Source organism: Podarcis gaigeae (assembly GCF_964106915.1).
Source record: "Podarcis gaigeae genome assembly, chromosome: 5".
Lineage (NCBI taxonomy): Eukaryota > Metazoa > Chordata > Lepidosauria > Squamata > Lacertidae > Podarcis > Podarcis gaigeae.
In genome coordinates, this window is record NC_139681.1 from 58,676,840 (window position 1) to 58,699,153 (window position 22,314).

The 22,314-nt window shown below is 41.2% G+C and overlaps 1 protein-coding gene across 8 annotated transcripts in view; it reads right to left on the bottom strand.

The window, feature by feature from the left end:
• ARMH3 (armadillo like helical domain containing 3) overlaps positions 1–22,314 on the bottom strand; it is a 126,102-nt gene that overhangs the window by 59,938 nt on the left and 43,850 nt on the right. For all 8 annotated transcript variants that reach the window (XM_083737948.1, XM_083737947.1, XM_083737952.1 and 5 more), the window contains 3 exons: positions 11,723–11,805; positions 10,570–10,696; positions 9,045–9,120 (listed from right to left, as the gene is read on the bottom strand). In XM_083737948.1, coding sequence (XP_083594074.1) covers positions 9,045–9,120; positions 10,570–10,696; positions 11,723–11,805 — 286 coding nt within the window. The remainder of the gene's footprint in view (positions 1–9,044; positions 9,121–10,569; positions 10,697–11,722; positions 11,806–22,314) is intronic.

Sequence of the window (22,314 nt, forward strand, 5' to 3'; positions counted from 1 at the left end):
CGCCTACCTTAGACCACCTACCTTAGAAGTATACAAACAAACAAGAAAAAGTACTGAGCAGGCTTTTGCATATGCAATGCACTATACAATTAATTAATTAATTAATAATAAAGCCACATAATGCAGGATTGGGTTTCTAGAAAGATTATCTCTTATGTAAATACTAACTGTAAAATATGCTGAGAAGAAGAAAAAAACAGGGTTTTAGGTTGCTTCTGCTGAGAAGTTACACATGAAGCTGCACTGTTCTGAGAGATTAGCTGAAAGAACAGGTGGTAGCTCCACAGGTTTTGCATGGATACATCAAAGCATATTGCCTTCCGCTTTATTTCTTCAGCTACCCCGTTTAAAATCATTAGTCCAACTGGCTTGGAAAAAAGATTGCTCTTCCTTTGAAGCCCATCTGCTCTTGATGCTCAAGTCCCCAGCTAAAGGCAGAATTTTATTTCAGTCAAAAGGAGCTGAGTTGGGGGGAAATGGGGAACCATACACCCAAATTATCTCCTTCCTCCTTTCCTGCCATTTTGGAGCATAAATTCCTGCCTGCCCTTCAATACAATTCAATGTTATGTCTGCATCAACACTAACAGTGGTTAAGGACAGCTAGATTAACCTCATTTTTCTAGAAGGGGTTGATAGTGGGATGTACAGTGGTACCTCGGGTTACATACGCTTCAGGTTACATATGCTTCAGGTTACAGACTCCGCTAACCCAGAAATATTACCTCGGATTAAGAACTTTGCTTCAGGATGAGAACAGAAATCGTGCTCCGGCGGCACAGCAGCAGCAGGAGGCCCCATTAGCTAAAGTGGTGCTTCAGGTTAAGAACAGTTTCAGGTTAAGTATGGACCTCTGGAACGAATTAAGTACTTAACCCGAGGTACCACTGTATATGTTAGACCAGTTAATAGGATCAGATAGAGAATTGTTGTCATTTTCAGTTTTGTGGTGCAGACACCACTAACCCACTAGACCTGAAGGGCAATATTATCCAATTGCAGCACCTTTTAGAGTCGATTTATGGGCCATCAGCTTTGAGTGCCTCAAATAATTGGATCTGCACAGAAAGCTAAACTCATAATAATGGTTTATAAAAGTTTATTGGAATGCTGTAAATTGATGTTCAGGAACTTAAGAGATGCATGGAATATAGATTTAGAGTGTTTCATTCAGTTCAATTGATGGAAAGTTGCTTTAGCATCTATATGTATTGTTTTGTTAGATTTAAAATTGAAATTTATTCAGCAAACATTGGTGTTCCAAGTACATTGGACTCCACAGCACGTCTTTATCAGAAAAAACTGGCTAGTTCTTTTGCTGGCAATGTAATGCTAAAAACACTTCTATGAGGTATAATATGTCCCAGGATGTTTTCTTGCTGCTCAGAAATTATTGTTCATCTTAACTCTGTTCTGGAAAAATCCTTTATATCTGTGGGTGTTCAGACACTCTTAAATTATAGCACTACAGTCAGAGGATAAACAGGTGGACAACAAAATCCTTATGGTGGCTAAGAAACTTATACTGCAAGTCTGGAAAGATAAACGCTGGACTGTCCACTATCCAGTGGTCTGAAGATCTCACTGGCTTTTCTATGTTCCATTGCATGGCTTGTAAGCATCCATCTGATTTTGGAACCTATTTGGACACAAGGAATCCTTGTATGTTTAAGCCTTTTTGTTTTAAGTTAGGATCAATGGAATATTGTTAGTCAGCTGGCAATGTTTCTATCTCTTTGTCTCTCTCTTTCCATCTGTTATATTTGCAAAATAAATTATTTTTTTCAAAAAAAAGAATAACCAGGCTTCCTGCTTAGCTGAAAGTTGATACCAGAGTTTGGGACTGGTTTGAAACCATTTTTGTCCATAAATGTTGTTCAGAGCAGTAGTAAGAATTTGTGCTTTAGTGGAGAAAGTTGTATCTGAACTTGAGGAGGAAGTCAGGGTCGAAAGACACAGGCAGAGTAGTCACATCACCTCAATATAAGAGGAGCTTCAAATGTTCACAGCGTCCTTGTGATTGCATAACTATGTAATTAGGAGAGTTAGATCTGCACAGGGCAGAACACCTGCCATAACAGAAACAGAAAGCAAGATATTATATGAACACCAATTCCCACAGTATCCACACACCTTTGTGGAAGCAGACATCCTTAAAAATAAAAAGACTAGAGGGGTGAAGGAGACACAAGATATAGAATAACAACGAACAATATTTTGGTCAGATATTTTTGCCACTTCATGAAGTGTTGATATGCAGGAGGAATGAATCTTTGAAAGATACCTATTAAAAAAGCTAGCAGGGGGAAGAAAAGGGCTGGGAAGTCAGGGCTCCCTATCTCTGGTCTTGCCATTTATATGTGCAAAAGAGAAACATGTAACTCTTCTGTGCCTCACATTTGCACACCCACACCCTGCCAAAAACTCACTTTAATTTGCTTCCGTAGCTAAGAAAGTTACAGGGGGTTGCAGAAAGATATTACAAAGGAATTTTTAACCAATGAAATATATTCAGCATCAAAAGCAGCTCACAAAATGCCTCTTACACCAACTGTGCAATATGCCTAAGGCAACACACATATACCATGTTTCACTTAAAAGAAATGCAGAGGGAGAAAGCACTATATTTTCTCTCTCTATGAAATGCATTAGCCACATTTCATGAGGCGCTCCAAGCAGCCTCTCAAAATTGTTACCTCTCCGTTCCCCTCAAGAGCCTGTTGCTACTTTCCCCTCCTGCCTGCTTTCTTCTCCTTCCCATGTCATACCCCATTGTACAACGTCCAAAAGGGGGCAGGGAGAGAGAATCTATGTGAAACCGTTCCATCTGAGAGAGAAAACACATCTCTCTCTTATTCCTGCAACTGCATTTTAGAACCTATTCCAGATCTCAGTGATAAACCCAACAACAACTAGGACTGCATTTTTAGCCACTTGGCTGCTCTTTGTTATCCTGCAATTTGAGATCAACCAAGCTAGATTAGCGGTGACAGTATGCCAAAGGTCATTACTGTTAAACGCACCTCAGTGAACAATATAAACGGAGTCATTATACTGCAACTAGATGGAGTTTATTATGGGGGCATAACAATCGGTGTTGATGAAGCCAAAAGGCACCTAAGGAAAAAGGTGTATAAGAAGGTGAAAGGGGAAATCTAGCTTTAAATGTGCCCATTTATGCAATGTGGCAGTATAGGACACTGCTATCCACAGAAACAGGCAGACACATACACTCCATATTCCCAGGACACCAAAGTAATTTGAATGGACAGGTGGGGAAAAAAACACTCTGGCAGAAAAGAAACCTTTAACAATACCAATAGTTTCAGATCCTGCACTGGATCTCATTTGGACCCCAAATGAGAACAGTTATTGTGCTATCTGGAAAATGTTTAACAGCAAGACCTTTTATTACTTTCAAGTATGAGGTTTCTGAACTGGTAGATATACAATGAACAGGCTGGGATAATAATGAACATCCTAGGGTAGCCCTTTCAGCCTCCCCATGTTTCATCATGTGAACGACCTAGAAGTTTGACTTACATTCATCAAGCATCTGAGCCCAACTATAATATGATCAACTCTCAAATTCTGTAAGAGAAATCACCTGAATATTAAATCACTTAAACTTCAAAAAATTACAGCCCTACTACTGCCAACACAACCCGACAGCTAGCATATCCATTATATACACATGCAGAAATTATGTTCTAACAGCAGCCACACCTCACTAATCACTCTCGTGACAATGCTGAACGCAGCAGGGCCTCGTGTATTAGAAGAGGACTAACAAGGGCAACTGCAGCAGAGCAACTCTGCATTCTGAGATAACAAAGCAAGCAGCGGCATTGAGGCAGAGACACCACAATGGACAGCACCAGAAGAAACACAATTACCCAAATGAAACATCAAAGATCTATTAGCCTAGGTAGCATAGCAAAGACTTCACTAGCCAATTTCAAAATGTTTCAGTGGGGAAAAAATACCTTAAATGATGTCACTGCATTACGGATAATGGAGCAATTGAATCTATTAATCATGGGGTTAATCTATTTATTCACCTTGAGAAAATTACTGATCAGAAGAAAGTCTATTAAAAGAATACAATGATTCAGGCGCCACCTCCATCACTTAGTAAGCAATCAGAGGATGTCCCTTCAAACCCTGCATTAATAAAAGTCTCATTAAATGCAAACCTGCAAGATGTTAATGTAAAGGGGCTCATTAGCCTGGAAAAATTGATCGCCTGGAAAGCTGCTTATTTCCTTACGGAAGTGAAGGTCAGCTTTCCAGTTATCGACCTTACAGCTGAGCACCTCAACCAACGCAGCCAGTCGTTTTACATGGGAAACCACCACATGCAACTTGAAAATATGGTAAATTCTGCAACAATCAAGGGTGACTGGACATTGCCAGGTTTGCCATTTTGACAGAGGGAAATATATTCCACAATCATGCTATGCAGAGGGAGACATGAGGTCTGGGAAGAGGATTCAACTTCCTGAAAATGATAGATTTTAAAATCTTTTTTAAAAGCAAGCTTCTAGCCTCTGTGACTACAAGGATAGTATTGAAAGTCTGTGGACAATGCCTAGTGAAATCTCAGTGTTAGGGGTGCACAGGTGGTGGTGGTGGTGGTGGTGAGGGCTGCTGCAGTCAGCACCTGACACTTGAGTGCCCTGCATTGTGCCTTGACTCTCCCTAGGCCTATAACAAGCAAAATACATTATTTAAAAAGCAACCAGCACATGTACATATTTGGAAGAAGAGTTTATTGATAATACCTGTCCAGCAGACAATCCTTACTCTGGTTGGTTCATAAACTGTGTTACTAAAACTAGGGGTGAAACTAGGCTTTATTTCACCTGGGTCAAAGATCCAGTTTGGCACACCCACCCATGTGCATTTGCATACACATACACATAGGCTGGGAGCCTTAATGGCGCCCCTCTGGAGGCTTCACCCGGAGCAAAAAAAAACCAGCTAGCCCCCACCCCCCATAGCTACGGCACTGCTAAAACACGAGAGGACTAAGTACTACCTGAACAATTAATTACTATACAGGAGTTAAATATATGTCTTCTTCTACTGAGCCATTTACTTTGCTAGCCAGGTTTGGAAAATCAAAAGTTCAAACAAAAATGCACTACAGGCTACTTAATACTAGTATCAGCTAAACTAAACCAATGGCACAAACAAAGTGGAAGGTAAGGAGAAGGGCATTTTGCCTCAAAATCATTTGAAAACAAATATCTGGTGTAAAATAGTACTCAAAATGTAAGACCTTGAACAAAAAAATAAAACATGCAAGCACAAAAGGTATCATATGGGAAAAAGTGGGAAAATGCTGAGCAATCAACAAGGACCAGATTACTAAAAAATCTCCAACAGAGCTTGGGTATCACTAATATGACTTCTCTTGCCCCTAAGTGATTTAGAATAAAATGATCCCCTGCATTACACTAGAAAAACATTCTGAAATGAAGTTTCTTTCCTTTTTTTAAACTGAAGAATGCCTCAAATGATGTACTACAAAAAAATTAACAGTATCCTATGGCCAAATGGTGGGACGCAGGTGGCGCTGTGGGTTAAAGCCTCAGCGCCTAGGACTTGCCGATTGAAAGGTCGGCGGTTCGAATCCCTGCGGCGGGGTGCGCTCCCGCTGCTCGGTCCCAGCGCCTGCCAACCTAGCAGTTCGAAAGCACCTCCAGGTGCAAGTAGATAAATAGGGACCGCTTACCAGCGGGAAGGTAAACGGCGTTTCCGTGTGCGGCTCTGGCTCGCCAGAGCAGCGATGTCACGCTGGCCACGTGACCCGGAAGTGTCTCCGGACAGCGCTGGCCCCTGACCTCTTAAGTGAGATGGGCGCACAACCCCAGAGTCTGTCAAGACTGGCCCGTACGGGCAGGGGTACCTTTACCTTTACCTTTATGGCCAAATGGCTCCCACTAGCACATAATCCATTTGTAAAATAGAGGAAAATTGCATTCTATTTCTATTTTTAAAAGCATAAAAATGATGGAAAATAAATCATCCATCCAAAATAAGCTGAGCTATTAAAAAGAAACTATACATTGGCCTATGCAACCAACCTGGACCCTATAGTCTAAAGTACTCTGAAACAAGAGCAGAACTTTTCCCTCCTGGGAACAGATCAGGAAAATCACAGTAAGTCAAAGAAAAGCTCTACCCCAAATAACAGAAGCGAAGAGGTTGGGGGGTAAAAGATACGTATCAGTTGCATACTGATGGTATCTCAGCACCAATGAATACAACAAGATGATCAACCTTTGTTAAGTCTAAATGAAAACTGTCCTCAAATCATGTTATGCTACACACTGATCTCAGAAGATTGCACATGATCTGCAAGTCTCAACTATAAAGCCACAATTGTTTCAGAAAATGGATCAAGAAAAATTATTATTATTATTATCACAATTATTATTATTATTTAAATCTGCATACTGCCCTATACCCATAGGTATCAGGCTACTTCACAATTACACAATTACACACAGGCTACTTTACATTACACAAATGTAAGATTACAATATTTTAAAAAATCCCAATAAAATTAATTAAAACAATTAACAATATTAATGTATACAAACTAATAAAAATATACTTAACAATTAAACAATTTAAAACATCCCCATCCCCCTTAAAAACACTGATCTTACCACAAATGCCTTTGTTCCAACCCCCCAAAGTGCCACCCCGAAAAGGACAATTCCCTTTGGTGTTGTCCCTTTATGGCAGCCCCACCCACAAGGCAGGCAAGCTTTATATAGCTGTCCCAGCAGTTGCTTCACACCTGGGGCAACAAGTGCAATCAATGCTGTCTGCCTGCTCGGGGTCATAGTCCCTGGACAACTCTCAGCATCTGCAGGTCCAGGCAGATAGAGGCAGGTGAAATTATGAACAAGAAAAGATTTGTAAAGCCAACACCTCCCATGCAATATCATGTTGCTTTAACATCTATCTCCAGAGTGAAAGTGAGGGAAGAACAGAACTACTATCACTACCTCCAAATGAAGAGACAAATTTAAGACAGCCCAAACAAGCCAACTACGACATATCTGCATAATGCTCCAACAGTAAAAAATTAAGTACTTTAAAATGCAATTTCAGGCCACCTCAATCAAAACAGTTGTGGGTCAAAACTAAAACCCACAAGTTAATAGGGAACTTATCATAGTTTAGCAAACTAACCTCTCAAAACTACATGAATCAGTGCATGCCAGGTAAGAAATTCATCAGTAAGAAACTATTTCTCATTCAAGTTAATTTAGTTTTTCACGCAAGTTTATAGATGTGGAATGCAAGGAACGGATCTGCAGAGCAACCCTAACGGTGTCTACTCAAAAGTAAGTCTTATTGAATTCAGTGGTGCTTACCCCCACGTAAACAGGTTTAAGACTGCAGCCTTAAGTATTAGTTGGGCAAACAGTCTAACACCAATAAGGTTTGCAGAATCGTTCTCTTTGCAAAACTGCTAATACAGTCTAGTGGCTGTTTTCCTATTGTCCAAGAAGATCAATTATAGTAAATAATTGTCAAGGAGCCCGCAGAGGAAATAACAGCCAGACTGTTCTCCAGTCACATCCCTCCAATTTGCAAGCATAATTCACTTTGTTTCTACTCTCAATTCTAGAGACTTTTCTAAGCAGTCCCCCCCCCCCCCCGCCCCAAAGATTCAGACCATGCCAAGGGCAGGTTCAATCTTCTATGGCATTTTAGATAGCAACCCCCTACCTATGACTGCCTGTTCAGCTGGTACATTTAGAGCATTATCAGTCCCCAAGAGCTTCATTTAACTCTGTTCATGAAAAATAAAGAGCGCAGCAGAGTAAATCTTGCAGAACCTATATATAAGGACATGAAACTCACAGGCCTGCAGAGAGAATCTTTAATGGTGGTTTACAGACACATAAAATTACTTGGAAAATGCCTGGAGGGAGTTTGTTTTCCACATGCTGTCTTCCTGAGCAAAGAAACTGGAGACGCCACAACAAAGGTAAGTTTTGTGTCACAGGGGAAGCATGACTTCTGTGCCTGACTTTCTAATCCTTCTTACCCTGACACAAATGACTAGCTCTTAGGGAACTCAAGGGGGAAGATTTGGTACTTCTTAGTGAATCATGGGCTGTTCAGTTTTAAACTTCCAGTTACACAACCCCCAAACATTTAAAAGTAACTTCTCTCCCAACCTGGCTAGTCTCCAGTCTCCAGTCTTCTTTTTGCTGAACAAAAAGGCAAGGGACACAAATTCTCAAACAGCCTCTCAAGAAAGATGCATTGCAGGCTCTAGCAATTAGTTGTTTGCATGCCCCTTGAGAAAGGAATACTCTTCAGGCCATAATCTGCTTTTAAGTATTGGTTTTTATTCCAATCTTTCATTTTAAATATTACCTTGGGGACAGGCTCCCAAGGTCATCACCCAACATGCCAGCCACTATTGATTCCAGCAGCCCCTGTAAGCCGCATGAGATGTAAGAGCCTCAGTATGGAGGAAAGCCCATTAGCCAATCAGCCCCCCTACCAGCAGAATCATGTATCATTCCACAGGGATATTATGAGGATGAGCTCATAGGCACTTGCTCATAGCTTTAAAAAGTAGAACTTTTGGGAACAGCAAAGAGTATTGCAAAAGATGCATTCAAATACTTACACCTTGCCCCTGACTATCCAAAGTAAGTCTACATCTTACTCTTAAAAAACAATGTATTTTGAAACTCGTACCTTAACCCATTTTAAAGAACATATGAGTTGTTGTACCCTTAAGTTTACAAAAGCAATCGCTGCTGAAGTGGGAACATGTTCAGCAAACTAGGCAATATAGCACTTTTTTGCAGGGGTGGGGGAGGCAAAGTGCTACAAGACTCCTTCAGGTTTATATACCACCCCACCCCAAAATCCTGGCTAAGAAACCAACCAGCATGCTATAGTGCAACAAAAAATGAAGTGTTCTGGGAATAAAAGCAAGAATGCACAAATGAGTAACAAAACCTTTGTGCTACAGTTAATTGCTTTCCTTTTCTTACCTTATGTTAACCAATGCGTGTGTCACCTTGCTGGCCGGCTCCTTCCACTGGCCAGCGTTGGTAGATAGCCTCAAAACTGAAAGAAAAAAGATTAAAGGACGGTTACATTCTATGGCACCTATTTTGACAACAGTACAACATTTTCCAAGGCAATCAAGTAACTAAACAAATTATTAGAAAAATATAAATAATCTTAGATGAAGTACAGGCATCATCCAAATGTGACCACCACCACATGAGTAAAGAATGTGCATGTATTTACATTATACCAATGTAAGGGTATAATAAGGAGGATAAGACTTCGAAAACACATCCCAACCTAAGGAACTTTCCTGGAACTTCACTGGGCTGCTTCTACACTGCTCAACATATATATAAAACTACTAAGAAGCTTATTGCTTCCACTGTTCAGCATACAGCAGAAACAATACGGGAAAACACATTTTTCCTTTTATTTGTTCTCACTTTGAATATGCATGTACATTCAATTTTTTGTTTTAAAGTTATTATCGATGTTTATTGGAAGAGGCTATTCTAAGAGTTTTATGTAACTGTTCTAACATTATCATGCTGTGTGAGTGGATCAACTACGTCCCTTTTATGAATGACCATTTAACCCTTATTATATGCTTGCCAGACTAATGTTTCTAAACAGAGAGGAAAGCAATGGGAGGCAGGGAGGGCTGGCCCTTTATATGCAGCCCTTCTAAAGTGTTACTCAGAGGTAAGTGCATTCATATAATTCCTTGGTTATGTTTCCCTGCCAGCATTCCTTCCTCCCATTCATTCTGCCTCCCTACTAAGTATTTGCTCTACAGCATCTCACTGCATCTCTCTGCACCTTCACTCCCCTACCCAAAAACATCATTTACATATCTAGACTGTTTGCTGCACTATTTTAAAAAGGGTATTGTGTGTGGGGGGGGTTGTTTTCCAACTGCTTCTGAGGCATTGACCTGGTTCTGTGGATGCTAGCAGGCCTACGTGCTCCCTGTTCTGTACAGTGGGTTCCTTGTTGTGCATCCATCAAATGCTTTTTTCACCTCTTGTTTACAACACCAACTCCTGCTGCTGATTGGCTCTGGGGGGTGCGCTTGCTCTCTGACCTGAGACTAAGGCATATTTTCCCAGCTGGGAACTCTCTGCGCACGGCAGGCTGGCTCACTCTAAATGAGGGCACCGTGCGCCTTGCTACCATTTAAATATTATATGCCTGGCAATAGCAAACAAACACACTTTCATGTATACACAGGTGAACCAGATGGCAATTCTATATCCAAACAGCATCGTTTCTGCATGTCTGCTCCTGAAGAGTCGCTTTCAAAATGTCCTTTGCCAAGAACAAGGAACCTTTATCCTTATTGAACAGGATTATTTCACAACCATGTGGTAACTGACAGCCACACAGTGCGCACACATGCTGATCAGGCATCGTACACAATTGCTCTCTCTCACACCCACACAGTTTATCTGTCATATCTGTGTGTTTTGTCAACAGCAAACCAAGTCATCCAACACTACTCACCCATAGAATACAGGTTATCAAAACTCTGGTGCATTCTGATGATTTCATAGTATAGCTCATCATAGCTGCTAGGAGTCGGAAGGAAGGTATCTCCATAAGTGATGAACATGTTAAACAGGTTTACCACCTTCAAAAACAAAAGCTATAGGAATTACCACAGGAAAAATGTGCCATATAATATATGCAGTTATCTAAACATTTAGAATAAAGAGGTCATTGCTTAATTTTTGTAGATAACAAGTGTTTTGTAGATAACAAGTGTTTCACCTCAATTGATTATAAACCACTTTTTTCTTTCCCTGATAAATTTAGGGATAAAAATAAAAACTGGTTATAAGCCACCCAAAACACTGAAAGCAGGCATCATTCCTGTGAGGGAGGGAAGGAAATTGGAGGACTGAAGAAGAGAGTCTGCCAAAGCCTACTAACGAGAGGACAGAGCTTAGGGGCAGAAGCAAGTATCCTGAGAGGGTTAAAAAAACACACCTCCTTTTCTTGCTCTATACAGGGCTGTTTCTAGGCTAGGGGGAGAAAAGCAGTGGGGTGTGATGGGAGAGGCATTTTCCTTTTACCACTCTTGAGAACATCCCTATCCAGCAACCGGGCCCAAACCTGAGCCCTCTCACATTATACAGCCCTGCTGGGGAACTCTCACTCTCCCATGTAAGCCACTACAAGGTTCCTGTTCCAGGCTGGCTGAATTCCTGAGCATGTTCAGTCTTGTTAGGGGATGGGGATACAGTGCAACTGTTTCATTTGTTTGTTTGAGCAGACTCCACTTGTTACCCAAAGCACTGACAGATCCATTTGTCACACAGCACAACAGTCAATAACATACACATGAAGGGGCTTTCCTCCCTCTTTCACATTTCCACTGAACACCTTGCCCAAATGCTTTGACATTCCAAACAGATATCCAGCCGCAGGAAAAGTCCTTGAATCCAATTCCAGCTTGAGCCAAAAATAAGTGCTCCCAACCCAGATACACAGAAAAAATAGAGCTGCCATGATAGAGAACAGAACTTCTAAAAACGGCTCCAATAAGATCACTATCTGGGTTTTTTGTGTGTGTTTTGAATGAGCATGCTCTACACTAATTCCTGTTTTAAATTCAGTGCTATTAACTCTCACTGTCCCCCAGAAAGAAACTCACCATGAGAGCCAATGTAAAGATGTTGTGTTTTGCCAGCAAAACAGTCTCGTTGGACAAGAGAAACTTCAATAGATTAATCAGAGCTGAGAAAAGAATGAAAAGGTTTTTTTTAAATGCAACTACATTATCATAAGCAGATACTTGCTCAAAGTCTTCAAAGAAAGCGTTTGATTAATTAGAATCCTGTCCGTCACAGATAAGCAGGCACAGAAACTGATGTATTGTTGTCCCAGATTTATCCTTCCTGTTCAATACCATGTTGAGTCAGTTGCCATTCAAATCAACTGACACAGAGGGTTTCCTCCCCCTACTTGTCAGCACCTTAAGTAGCACCAAGGGTCTGGGAAATCAGCTGCCTGCTTTCAGTTTCAAACACTGACAGCACAGGACACGGAGAACCAATCTCAGCTGTCATTTGTGCTGATGATGCACAAGGCAGAAGCAGGTATAGTGCAACTCTGCAATAGCTTGACTAGTTTTATAATGGCATGCATGACACCCAAGTAGATACTACACAGTGTGCCAGGTTTCTTAGGGCAGGACATGTCGCTTTTGATTCCTCTTGGGAGTATTGCCTGGAGAGAAGAAAATGTTAGCCACTGGATTCTCCATCCCTCTTTTATATCAACAGTCACCCAAGGAGAATGGACAGATTAGTAAATGAAAAATGTTTGGCTCATGAATGGTTTATGAGGAACTGCTGCATTCTGAATACTGGTAAGAAATTTATATACTTGACAGTGTTATTACAATCACTGGTAACAATAGAAAGCAATTTTCAAACACATGCACTTCTGTTTTACTTGGAGCTTATTTGGCAAGTGAAAGAATCCCCTTCTGATTATGTGAACTGACAGCAATTTTCTGCTCTGGAGCTAGGTGTAGATATAGCAGTTCTGTGATCAAATTCTTAGCCTGAAATTTCCCAGTAAGGAAACCATACAAAGAAGTTTTATGTCAAAGGCTCTTCATCACTTTCTAGCTGGATCGGCTTAATGTCAGTCTGTGAGCCCAATTTTACAGGTACAGCTAGAACATTATCATGAAGAGCATTCCTACTTATAGAACCACCACTGTGCAAGAAAGCAACATGCTCTATAATCCGCTAGCTGAGAACTCCCAGAACAGGAAGCCCATTTAAGACAAGGGCAATCTGGCAGGATCCAGAACAAAAGATTATCCAACTGCCAACTGATCATTTATCTGGAGCATGGTCAGCATTTTTTTTCAGCAGGGGGCCGGTCCACTGTCCCTCAGACTTTGTGGGGGGCCGGACTATATGGGGGGGGGAATGAATGAATTCCTATGCGCCAAAAATAACCCAGAGATGTACTTTAAATAAAAGGACACATTCTGCTCATGTAAAAACACGCTGATTCCCAGACCGTTCACAGGCCGGATTTAGAAGGCAATTGGGCTGGATCCGGCTCCTGGGCCGTAGTTTACCTATCCATGATCTGGAGACTTGAAATGCTCAGAATTTATCCTCTGTCATGAGACAATGTTAAAAATCAGGCACATTGTGGAAGGTTTAATGAGTTAGTCAAGAGGGCATTGGGTGGGCCAGGTTAATATGACTAGTAGGATAAAAACACAAGCAGGATAAGGTGGGGGGGGAGGAGTCTGCCCCATGTGAAAGTATATTCATCCATTTGGAACAGATTTCAGCCACAAGTCAATAACTGCAGAGAAGATGATAGAACAAGAGAGGAGTAAGAACCAACCATGGCACTGAGGGTAGGTGGGGCTCTCTGATCTTTTGGATATGATTGAAAACAGCTGAAGGATAGTGAGGGCCACATGATCCAATAACGCTAGTATTATTTTACAGGTGTCTGTGTACATCAGGTTAATCACAGAAAGACAGATAAAATGTTTAGAAACTCATCTTAGGCCAAAACATAATCAAGCAAATACGGCAGAGAAGCAATTTCCATCTCGGTCTAGTGATCACAGATATAACCATGACAACCAAAGACAACTTCTTTGCAAATTCCTTTTTAAAAAAACCTACACATTTCATCCTCATATTTAGAAGATAACATTTTGCCCTCAGATTTAGAGTACTAATGAGCTCACCGCTGCAGTGACATGCACCCACCCACTGTCCTCAGGCTATTAACATGCCTCTCCGTGTTAATACCTAGGCTTGTGTTTATAGCTTCATTTGCTAGTGTAATGAATTGTGCTTTGGGGACTGTGGGCATGCCCTATATGCCACACTGCCTCCAGCTTTGAAAGAGTCTGCTGCCCATATTGTACTTAGAGGCATCAGCCTTCACGGCAGAAGAGTAGCTTCAAATGGGTTCTTCAGAGCAGAGATGCAGTTAAAACGTGTTTCCAAGGTAACTAAGCCTCCATGGTGAATGTCACCATCCAAGGCAATCACTGCTAGGGACTAAGACAGCTGCCCTGAGTCTTTGTGATGGTGGTTTACTGGACACTTCTCACATGAGCAGCTATAATATGCTTTGATCATTGGCTCAGCTTTAAGAAATTCCACAGACAGACATCACTGGCTCAAGCTCATGGAATGCTCCACCACACAACTGTCTGTAGAAGTGCAATTTGCCTGTGGCTGTTTATCTGCAGGTCTGATTCACAGACTGCTCAGTTTTAGTGGAGAATCTGAAAATCTCTACCCTGAAAATCTGAACTCTAATTTTAAAATGATCCTACTTCTACTAGCTTTTGGCATGGAGAACACTTGGGTTACACTTAAAACAACAATAAAAACTGTAACACGCAATATACACCATCCAAACAACAGTAACACCACACTAATATGTAACAAGCAAGACACAGTAACATAAAATAAAATTTGTACAGTAATTGGACAACCAATAATAGCCCAGAAAAAAGGTATGTATTGCAACTGGAACTAAAAGAGGAACAACGATGGTGTCAGATGTACGTCATAGGGAAGGCTACTGCTGAGACAGGACACTACCACCAAGAAGACCCTATTCCATGTCACCACACTATGCACCTCACCCAGTGATGGATGACAGAAATGTCTCCACTGCTGATTTCAACATACAAGGGGGAGATGTGCTCCTTCAGATAATTAGGCCCCAAGCTGTGTATAGCTTTGTATGTCAACATCAGCCTTGAACTGGGCTCAGAATAGGTAGCCAGTGCAGGACGCAAGAACATAAGAAGGCTTCTGGATAAAGCCCATCTAGTCCAGCACCCTGTTATCACAGAACCAGAAATCTGTGGGAAACCTGCAACCAGGATTCGAACACAAGAACACTCTTCTTTCCTGTGGTTTCCGGCAATTGGTACTTAGAAGCATTACTGCCTCCAGCTGTGGATGCACAGCACAGCCATCATAGCTAATAATGTCAACAGCCTCCTTCTCCGTGAATTTATCTAATCCTCTTTAAAGCCATCTAGGTTGGTGCTTAGCAAGGGTGTAGCTGGGGGGGGGGGGGCATCTGCCGCACCCAATCAAGTAAATAAATAAAAATACTTAATTGACTAATCGTGTTGTAGATAGCTTGGTTCTGCCCCACCCCACCCCCACATAAAGCCTGTCTACTTCCACACACCCCAGCTATAAAGAGCAGCAGAGTTTTAGTGATCTATGCATCTCCAAAGGGGAAAAATTCACCAGCTTTTCTGAATTGTCGCAGGTTGCCACAAAATATCCTAGCATCCTCATTCCCTGAAGCACTGAGAGCAATTTCAGGTCCCCCAACTGCTGAACACTCAGCAGGAGAGAGAGAAGAAAGAGACAGAAAGAGAAAGGCATGAGACTAAACACTGCACCACTTAGGGGCACAAAAATGTATTCTGTACTTCATTCATTCTCAAGGGGCTCCTCCTCTGGCTGCTACCATTTGAACTCTTAATATAAAAAAGACCCAAAAACATCCACCTGTACCCCAGACTAGGAAGCAAGAGCAAACTAGAAGCTCAGTACAAAAGTTACAGGCCGTGTCCACAACGGACAGCACTGGCATTTCGTCTAATTGCCCAGATTACTACTCTCCCTCAATTTCCTCTCACTGGGATAAAAGCAACCAAAGGAAAAAAGTAGGGTAACCTGCTTTTAAGCTGTTTTCTCAATCTTTTTTATTATTATTAAGAAGGCTGCAAATTGGTACGGCTCTCCAGCTCACACAGCTCAGATCAGTCTGCAAACTGGCACTTCCAGTGCTCAGCAGGAGCTTTGAGCTGTCTGTTATACCAGGGGGACAATGCTGGGGTCCTGTTCCCTTTGTGAGAACCCCTGTGAAGAGTGGTATGCTATTTGGCCAGCCACTATCCACCTCCTGACTATCTAGCTATAGAACCCACACCAAGCTGCACAATTCATTCAGGATAGCATGGAAACCTGATGCTAACAGAAAAGACTATATTATACTTCATTCTTGGTATTTGAACAAGCTACAAAGCAGGTGGGGGTAAAGGGGAGAAATTCAAGAAAGTGGAAAAAAGAAAGGCAGGAAGGTTTGCACAAAGTTCTGCATCAAAGGTAGGTGCTGGTGGTATAATGCCCAACAGAACAGAGAACATCTTTGTGGGATTTGCTGCCTGCCTCTTCTTACTACTAGGCCAAAACCTTATATAACTGTTTGGCAAAAGCAAGTCAGGTAGAAAGACATGGAAACACCCTGCTGAAATTGTAAAAGATGCGCTAAAAATCATTATCTCCATTGAGATGCAATATAGTTAGAGATTAGGCATTGTACACAGGTCCAGTCCCTAAATGCAGCTTTCCCAAGTCCTTCATGGCGCTCTGGAGAGGGGATTTATTTGCCTATTTTCTGAAAAATCAGGGGCAACTCCAGCTCCAGGACTTTTAACTCTTACTGATGCCCCACTTCTCAAAGCAGAAAAAGAGGCGGCAGCCAAACATCTCTACCAAAGGTGCTCTACCAAATCCATCTCTCTATACTGCATATCGTGTCAGTTCCTAATGTCAGCACTCAACTCCTGAATGAAAGAAAGATTCTCAGATTTATTCTACCTCCTGTCTAGGGTCAAAGTTTCAGTAGAGAAGAAGCAGAAGAAAGAGAACTATGGACCTTGTGCAGATTTTTAAAAGGAAACAAAAGGCCTTCCCAGGTGATTTTCAAAATGCAGAAAATCCCTTCTGCATCCACAATGCTGTTTGTCACCTCTCTCTCTTTTTTTAGGAGAATGTTAAAAATAAAATGAAACATATATGAAATGCCAACACACTGTTGCAGGCAAAAAAGTTAATGCTAAGTCATGCAAGGCTGCATGTAAATCTGGACATCAAATGTATGTTCTCTGACTCAGTGGCCCAGTCCACGCGTCACACTAAACCATAGTTTAAATAAACCATAGCTTAAATAAAAAACTATGACTTAACATGAATGAGCAGCCTGTTGGTGCACAATGCTCAAAAGTCCCTGTGGTGCTCCCCCCACCCACCAAACTGGTAAGACAAGAACAAACCTTGGTTACTGTTTGTTGCTTGTTTGGAAACAAACCATGACCCAGGTTCAGATGACATGACAAGCCAGGCTGGCTTTTTTTGCCCATAGTCCAGCAGCAGGAGAAAGGAAGGGGGAACCACAGGAACTTCTGAGCAGCCATGGAGACAACTGAATTACGGCTGGCAGAAAGTCCATCCAGGTGCTAGTGAGCAAATCTTCTTCAAAACAGAGGTATTTAGATAAATAGGTCTAAGAAGCGGAAGACTTCAACTTTAACCAAAACTAAGGCTAAGTGTAAAATTCTAGTTGGCATTAATCACTAAAGGTAGTGGTGACTCTTAACACTGAAAACAGATTAAGATAGAGTAGGGGAATGGGGTGGTGGAGAGAAATGAGCTAAGAGCATCTTCTAGTCCACTCGCAATTTCTTTACCATATTTAAAAATAATCTCAAATGTTATGTATGCACTGGCCTCTAGGTGGAGGTAGCAAGATCCCACAGGTAAGATATTACCATATTTTTGGCACCACAACACTCACTTTTTTCCTCCTAGAAAGTAAGGGGAAATGTCTGTGCGTGTTATGGAGCAAATGCCTGCAGGTGGCGGCGGGGGGGGGGGGATCTGTTGCAGTCGTGAGCAGAGGATCCATGGTTCCCCTTCCTTCCCTCCTCCATGGTTACAAAGCATGGATCTACATGGATACTCAGGATTTTTGCATTGGGCTACTCCAAACTCACTGTCAGATCACATGTCTGTGGCCACAGCATGAACCACAAAAATCATATATCCACTATTTCGTTTAGAATATATATATTTTTTGTTTTCCTCTAAAAACTATGTGCGTGTTATGGTCTGGTGCGTGTTATAGAGCGAAAAATACGGTAATTCCTCAAGTTGGCTGGCTGAGGAAGGGGCAACTATTAGGTGAAATAAGTCCAAAATAATGGACAATAATCTAGACTAAATGCTCTGAGAAGGTTAATTATGCAATTAAAATCAATAATTAAATCAGTTATGAGAAACTACTCCTTTAGCAGCTTCCACCTGCAGGCTTCTCAATAAAGAGTTTCCACCACAATCAACTTCCAATACGGAAGGAACATACCGTATTTTTCTGTGTATAAGACTACCGGTAGTTTTTTTCACCAAAAAATTAGATTTAAAATTGGGCCTTGTCTTATACACAGTAATGCTGAGGGGGTGTTTTCTTAATTTGGAGTCCCCAAAAATAGGGGGTGTCTTATACATGGGAAAATACAGTATATTAGACAAACTGGAGAGGGCTCTGAAGAGAGCAATAAAGAGAGCCAAGGGCTTGGCTAAGAAGAAAGATGTATGAGACAAAACTGAAAGAAGGAGGCACTTAATCTAGAGGGTAAACTGGGGAGAAGAGGCTAGGGTACAATTTTAGTAATGATATAGAGTATGTACATATACGCAGAGTAAAATAATACTGTGCAAAAACAATACACAATAGAATAAAGATGATTCAACTGCTGTCCATAGTCAAAGGCAGAACAAATGGAAGTAAACAGAGCTTATTTTCCTTAAGAATGCTTGAGCAGGGAGTTGGTGAACCACTCCTCACAACAAACTTCTAAAAATACTGACATCTTTCAGAAGTGCCTCAGCTCACTCAGCCAGAGTACCCTTCTTACAATGCTCAATGGTAGCTAGATGAAACAAGACAGGTATTGTTCCTGCAATACCAACCAGGTTGAATAAAGAAAATCAAGCATCAACCTTAAGTTCCTTTATCTACTGTAAGGCCATCACAGGCAATGGCATTAGGCACACCTAGCTAGCTGAGCAGACCGTAGCACTAGGATCTCTGGTTTGTACCTTAATGCCAATAGGCAACTAGAATTAACTGTTGCCAGAGTGAATGCCATCAGATAAACACAGCCTGGTCAAACCCTTTGTGGATAGGCACACTTTCCACATAAAGCAACTGAGACTGCCCTAAGGCGTCAGCGTCAGTATATTTCTATTTTTCCACAAAGCAATTCTTTTGAGGCCTGCACATTATACTTGTAATAATACCTTGATGTCTTAACAACAACTACTCAAAGGCAGGAAGTAGGAAAACTCCAGGAAGAAATCTCCTAAGGGAGTAGCAGGGGGTTGTTTGCTAAGCAGGATGCAGGAACCAGCCACACTAAGCACCAATCAAATTGCGACACAAGAGTGATCAAAACACACTTGGTGAGAGAGAGGATTATTTACAAATAGGGTCTGACAGCGAGGTATCAGCACCGTCCTCCAGAGAGATACTCATGGATTCAGAGTTTGCTCTAGAAATAGATGTTCTTTTCTTACAAACAAGTGCATCAAACTTCCCTGAGGCACAGTCTCCCCCAGAATTCATGGACATGGCAGGCAATTACCAGGGGACACTTCTTGTGCTGGAAGGCTTGCTGTCAATCAGCCAAAAAAGCAATGGGATTTTGCCAAAAGGGAGCTGGGGATATATAAGTGAAAGCGGAGGTGTGCCTGGCCACTCAATGCCACAGGCAGAAGAAATGCCTGCCGTGAATGGATCCTCTGCAATCTACCACCTGATCACTGAATGTAATAAACTGTGCTAACACCTACACAGCACTCTACTTTAAAAATACAGAACTTCTGTGAAGGCAATACAACTGTTTTAAGTGCTGGGTTATCAACACCCTTCGTAACATGGGCTATCCTGAACAAAATGCAGCACTTGATGTGGCATTGATTGATTGATTTAAATTGCACCAATGCCTTCTCCATATGTTTTGATTTCTATTTTTCATTCCAACGTTTTTCTGACAAATACACTTGCTACTCACAATACAAAATGTGTGTTCTTGGCGCTGGAGTAACAAAGCAAGAGTGGAAATTCTGCTTTTGTAAAGGTCATGCCACCACAGATCAGAACACCCCTATCCAGGCTAGTCAAAATGATGACATATTTTTTATTCTTCACAATTGTTAATGTTGCATTCTGAATTTTTAAAAAAGCCTTCAAATAGTAAAAAATTATAGAACTACATAAAAATATTATTATTATTATTATTTTAAAAACACTATTAAACACAGATAACATAAACATAGCAAAAATAGTGGATAGCAAAGCATAATTTAAAAAAAATTATTGTTAAGGAAAAAGGTATTAAACTGGTTCCTAAATGAAATAGTATTATATGTCTCTTGAGTTTATCTGGAGCGAGCATTTCAAAGATGGAGAGCTACTACTAAAAAGACTCGCTTCCCAGCTGTCATCCACCTAATTTCTGACAAGGAGGGCACCTGAAGAAGGGCCTCCGAAGCAGATCAGATTTCAAACAGGTTCATAATTAACAAGTTAATAATTACCCTCATTCCAATGTTTGTTTTTTAAATGTTGTTTTCATTGAGAGAAGTTGCTCCATACAAACGAAGACAACATTTGTACAACAAAATCAAACTGTAGGTTTGGACATCAGGAAAAGGACAAGGCAAAAAGTTACAGAACAAATCTTACACTACATCAAAGTGAACCATTATCAAATACCAAAAAACAGGGTGAAATTAACATCTTTCTAATAAAAGACAATACGCTGATATTGCATAGAGATTACTCAGCATAATCCAGGAACGAAATTCAAATAGAAATAAATTATTCTGAGATACATGGATCTCTTATCTGACATAATTAATTTATGCCGGAAAGTTACCTCTCCATACCTTCCCTTTCTACTCTCAGTGGGAGGATGGATCTGACCATTTCCACTTATGTACTCAGGCAATCACTAGTAAATGGTTAAAAAGAGGTGTGTGAGGATACATTGAGTGATCCGTTTCAAAGTACAAGCTTAGAATCCTGTACAGGAAGACATTGCAAAATTTCCCCACATTTAGCCAAGGGTATTTCCAAGCATGCTTGGGGGGCAACTGGGCACTCCCCATTGAAAGCATCCACTTTAACACATTGCTTCAAAGACTTAGGGCTTCGGGTCCAAGCTCTTTTGGCTGTACAGAAGCACTAACACTTTGAATTATGCCTGTAAGCAAACAGGTAGAGATCTTTTCACAATGAAAAGATGTGTTCCAGTTAACTGATTAAAAACAGGACAGCTAGACAGCTAACATTTCCAAACAATCTTCAGGGACAGCGTAACATACAATGCATTATGTTGGGGATGCCAACATGTATGCCCTAGGCTAGGGCAAGTTCAGCACACACACACATACAAGACACATATTGGGCCTGATTTGGCCATCCCAATCTCAATCTGCTAAATAATGTTGTGCCCGCATGTTCGCTCCTTGTCCTTTTCACATCTGCCTTCAGAAAAATTATTTTGGCTTCTTGAGCAAGTCTCTGAACATCTGAACCAGGAAACTGTGACTTAAGGACTCCCTCCAAACCAGAATATGAAACCATGAAGGCCTAGGCCTTCCGAAGTGAACAGGAAGTTGGATGGGAGGCTAGTATGTCCCACTGTCTAAACATGTGGGGTTTGCCCCAAGAAACCTTTGTGCTGCATATGCTGATCTAACTTTCTTTAGTTGTATGACACTGTGAGGGCTTCCCTTGCAACTAAAGCTGCAAGTCTCACCACCCTGATGTGCTTCCTTTATGATGACTTAAGCAATGTTTCCCTGTTGGAGTCTTCGGAAGAACAGAAAGGTAGGGGAAGAAGAAAGTGGAGCAAGAGAAGAACAAACTTTGTGTGGGCGTGTAGAAGAACAGAATGGAGATACACGATAGGAGACAGATCTGGTGGTTGAAATACATAGGAAGAGTTTTAGGAGCAACAAGCCAGTGTTTTGGCAGAATGCAGTAGACAAGAGGAACTTGCTTTTGATCTGAGCAAAGGCAGGAAACAAATTGGAGAGCCAACAGGAAAGGATATCAGAAGCCTTTAGGATTGCATGTTTCATGCCCTCCGAGCAGTATTTTTAGAAGCTGTATGAACACCAGGCATATAGCTCCACTGGTGTGTATAGGGTAAATGATAACTATCAGATTATTATTCATTCCAAGAATGACAAGCACTAGCTAATGGTTTGGTACTTCACCATATGAATCAGCCTTGTCTTTAAGTGCAACTGAACAGAGCTTGATGTTACACATATTTCATAGCTGCTATCCAAAGCAGCAGCCCCACAAATCTGCCCTCCCCCAGCAATGCTTAGAAATGCAAAATGCGTGATATGCAAGTTC